The sequence below is a fragment of the Asterias amurensis genome, chromosome 14 (assembly GCF_032118995.1).
Source record: "Asterias amurensis chromosome 14, ASM3211899v1".
In the NCBI taxonomy this organism is placed as follows: Eukaryota; Metazoa; Echinodermata; class Asteroidea; order Forcipulatida; family Asteriidae; genus Asterias; species Asterias amurensis.
The window spans coordinates 15,756,152-15,760,888 of NC_092661.1; the positions used below are offsets into that span (position 1 = coordinate 15,756,152).

At 39.0% G+C, this 4,737-nt stretch overlaps 1 protein-coding gene across 1 annotated transcript; it reads right to left on the bottom strand.

The window, feature by feature from the left end:
• Positions 1-759: 759 nt before the first annotated feature.
• LOC139947599 (pentraxin fusion protein-like) lies at positions 760-3,994 on the bottom strand. The gene is made up of 5 exons (XM_071945546.1): positions 3,883-3,994; positions 2,691-2,822; positions 1,869-1,958; positions 1,271-1,528; positions 760-1,010 (listed from the first exon to the last, which is right to left on the bottom strand). Exons 1-5 carry the CDS (start codon positions 3,992-3,994, stop codon positions 760-762), a joined length of 843 nt encoding a protein of 280 aa, XP_071801647.1.
• Between the last annotated feature and the right edge of the window lie 743 nt (positions 3,995-4,737).

A 4,737-nucleotide genomic window follows, 5' to 3' on the forward strand; every position in this document is an offset into this window, starting at 1 on the left:
CGTTACGGCATAATAGCATAACATCATAACAGCGTAGCAGTATAACAGCATAACATCATAAAAGCATAACAGCATAACACCTTATTGGCACAGTGCATAACAGCTTAATAGCAACAGCTCACATCGGGTGCATAACAGCTTTACATCGCAATAGCAGCAGCAGGTGTATAGCATCATAACATCTTAGCAGTATAACAGCATAACATCATAAAAGCATAACAGCATAACACCTTATTGGCACAGTGCATAACAGCTTAATAGCAACAGCTCACATCGGGTGCATAACAGCTTTACATCGCAATAGCAGCAGCAGGTGTATAGCATCATAACATCTTAGCAGTATAACAGCATAACATCATAAAAGCATAACAGCATAACACCTTATTGGCACAGTGCATAACAGCTTAATAGCAACAGCTCACATCGGGTGCATAACAGCTTTATATCGCAATAGCAGCAGCATGTATATAGCATCATAACATCTTAGCAGTATAACAGCATAACATCATAAAAGCATAACAGCATAACACCTTATTGGCACAGTGCATAACAGCTTAATAGCAACAGCTCACATCGGGTGCATAACAGCTTTACATCGCAATAGCAGCAGCAGGTGTATAGCATCATAACATCTTAGCAGTATAACAGCATAACAATCATAAAAGCACAACCTGTGTGTGGACCTGTTTTCGACCGTCTTTTTTTTTTGGGGGGGGGGGATAAAGGTTAAAAGGGGCTTTGCTGTACGGCAAAAATGATCTAGCCACGAACTACTGCATACACCAAGCAGCCTGGCTGGTCATCTGTCTTCAAGTCTCCAGCCTTAACATCGTAGAGCCTGCACTGACCAGAAGTCATGACGTAGTCGAAATACCAACATTCGATACTCATCTTGCACCGCAGGAAACATTGCACAGGTGACTTTATGTGGTTGACCGACAGAGGGCTTGGGTTGGCAACGCATTTCCCTTCGAGTACTGAAGCAAATGCAGGGTCCAAAGCCATTGCAGCTGTAGACAAAATAAAACAATGGTCGAGGAAATACAATAAAAGAAGAAAAATGCACATTTAATATAATTAAATAAACAAACAGGAAATATTAATAAGTACCATTAAGTTGTTTTAACACATAATATTAAAACCACTCAGTTTGGTCATCAAAGTAAGCAAGTCATTCAAATCCTTATTTAAAATGAAATGAAGTAAGTATAAATATAAGAACAGTACATAACAACAAAAAATAATTAGCGTGGCATAAACAAATTCTTACTTGTTGACTGAAGGCAGTATTTCATGGGGTACTCTTCGACCATCAATTCACACAGGGTTAAGGAATCTTTAGGTTCAACCCCAAGCTCATCGTCGTCCACGCTGACGTACCGGGCAATCACGGGCGGCTCGCACAAAATCGGTATGTGTGCCCCAGGGATCGATGCTTGGTCCCAAGTCACTGGTAACCCACACGCGGCATTTTTAAAAAGGTCGCTCTCAAGACCCGCCCTCACGATGGTGCCATTATAACGCTCATCTGTCAGGGAAAATAATTTGTATATAACTGCTAATTGCAAAACAAATTTTAGTACAGCATATTTACAGAATGGCTGAAATGCAAGATGTTGGTGTCATACTTTCGTAAAAGCTGAAACTGTATAACGCGTTTCATAACGTTTAAAAGGATAACGGTAATTACTCGTTGTTTAAATTTGTACTTATTTATGACGTGACATTGGAGAACTGTTTCACAAAACAGTCCCCTCAAACATTCAACCAAAATACACTAGATTGTTGCAAGGTAAAACTCGATCGTTGTGTAAAATGACATTTCAAAGATGTAGGTTGATAGCAATTAATAAACAACATTAACTTACAATACATGCTGTCTCTATTTACAAGGGTGACACGACCGATGCAATGATTGGTTCCCAAGTCGACCTTCCACCAAGGATGCACATTGTTACCTGAAAATGGGAATCATTTTTAAACTGATGCAGCCTATATTTAGACGATGTTCAATGTTCTGATGGTGGTGTGTTGTTTATTTTGACAAAGGCCCAAATGAGCCGTTTAGTGTAATCATGATCTTTACACGATCCTTCAATAACAGAAAATTTGAAAGTTTGGCGGAAATAAATCAACCTTAGAATAGTTATTTTTCGAGGTTATTATAAAACTGAATCCGCCGTTAATTTGAAAATGTGACTGGATGTTGCCCTCCACACAAGATAATGTCACCATACTGCATTTCTTGTATACAAAAAGATAGCGCTCTCTCTTGACTCTTACCTAAGTTGTACTGAGCTCTATGAGTGAACACGCACACACGTATACTATAGGATTAAACGCAGGTTTTGGCTGTGTATATACTTAGGCACGTCAGATTTAACTGCAAATATCCCGGACCATGAAGGTCATATTGGGGTTCAAAGGTTAATATGGAAGTGGTTTAAAAGGGCAGATCTCTGCCGTAGTCCACGGGCCTCGAAGTGTGACGTCAGAATGTTCAGCCTATACTAGCACACACGCTACATCTCTGTGTTGCAGTAACGGTGTGGACACTGCTTTTTTACACGTAAAGAAAATCATTCCCTAACTCTGTAAATAATATTGTGTGGACGTGAGTCCACGTAGCCTTCCAAGTCCCTACATTATGTGTAAAATACCGAATAATTATGAACATATTTTGCACTTACGTGTGTGAGAGCAAGTGGAGAACTTCACTGTAGCTCTTGAATCACCGTCTATAGCTAGATCTGCTGTAAGATAAACTCCTAGGTGTTGATAAGTTGAGACCTGGCTTGCGTTCATTCCTCGAAGATTCAGAACTAAAACAATTAATACGAAGAAAAAAACGTTCAAGCAGATCATAGATCATTGAGACACACAAAAGTCCTGAAGGCCACTTTTTTAAGGTGTGGGCTACTTTTTTGCCAGGGGCCGTTGTCATCTACTCCTGGGGCTGAAACAAGGTTACCCCCTTTACAGCCTATTGGTATGTAGGCTTGGGTATCATCCATCAAAAGCCTGGCTGGTAGACAGAAAGCAATACCCCCAACTTTACGAACAATCATGGTCAAAGTGTCTTGCTTAAGAACCGAGTGTCACGACCGGCAGCTGATTTCACAAAACTTTACGCAACTGCGTAAGTCCACTTGCGCAACGTTTATGGCGCAACTTACGCCATAAACGTTGCGCAAGTGGACGCACGCAGTTGCGTAAAGTTTTGTGAAATCGGCTGCTGGACTCGAACCAAACACCAGAGCTTGAATCCGATGTTTGTTGTGTTGTTTGTTGTAGCGTACCTAGACCAAACTGCAATCAACTGTTTTACTCATTTACTAAAAAAAAAATTCAGTGGAACTCTGTCACTCTTTTCATTTTACTTTTAAGTAAAATATGAACTTAAAAGTTCATATTATTATGAAATCAAAATATTTATTAATAAAATGTAAACTCAGAGAATAATAAAAATTGGAATATAATTCAAGTAGAACATATTATATTGAGATTTAAAAAACGGAGCAAAGACAATAAAAAGTGGGAAAATTATATAATAAAATAATTACAAAGGAATAATTTATCATAAACACTAAGCAGACTTACTGCAAATAAAAACAGTAATTAAAACCAACGACGAACGTTCTTCTTGCTTGCTCAAATAATGTTGAGTTTGCCCAGAAATTTGTACTGTTTTTAATTGCACCGAAGTTTTAGATCTGCAATCCACTGGGGTTAATGTTTTCTTCACCTAGGGTACATACATAGCCATATTCAAGATCACTCAGTTTGTTCACCATAGCAAATCACTTTCATTCCTTAAATTATCTGTACTTGGTGAATAGTTAATGATACCGGAGTCTTCATTTAGATGTGTAAACCACTTACATGTTAGCTTGGGGCACCGACAGGAGGAAAGCGGGCAAAGCCACATGAGAACTCCGAAGAGAAATAATATAGAGAGGTTTTTCACGAGCATCAATCTGTCGTAGTAAGCCATCTTGACCACTCACTCCGCACTCATTCACTGGTATAGGCATTGGAACTACCTCTTCTAAATAGGTGGATAAGTGTGCCATGCGATGTGACGGTGCGCCGAGTCAGCCAACCAATAGGGGCTCGACACACGTTTGCCTTGCTTGGTTGCCACCTTAAAGAGTTCCAAGTATTCAATAATATCAAGTGGAAATACAAATTGCGAAAAACTGCATTTCTTGTTTTATTCCCCATTAGAAAGCAATAGGGGTAAACAAATATATTGTGGTTGAAGATTAGTTTAAGGGGAAATCTGTTGAATGCAACGGGAGCATCCCAAACTCTCCAAATGGACTGAGTATGACGTCATTAAGAGGATCACTCTGGTTTCGGGAAAAGGAAATAATTGCTCTGTAAAAACATTTAGTAAAATTTAATTGATCACTCTACGTAATTTGGTTTGTAAGGATTGTAAGCTATAAGATTGCAAAATACAAAATAAAGTTCATTCCTCGCCAACACTATTCTGTCATTCAATTTGAAAAAAATATATATATATTATTATTTCCAGTTTGAGGAACAATCATAAAGTGTCAGTCCTTTTTCCGGATGCCGCGGTTATTTCAATCTCAGTGGCCGAGTAATGCAGGAAAGCGATATGTGCAGCTGAAACAAACTTTAAAACTGAAGTGCTTTTGTTCAGAATTGCCAACTAGGTCAAGACAGGATGTGTGTTTTTTAAGCCTGGTGTACAGCCGGTAGTCGGAG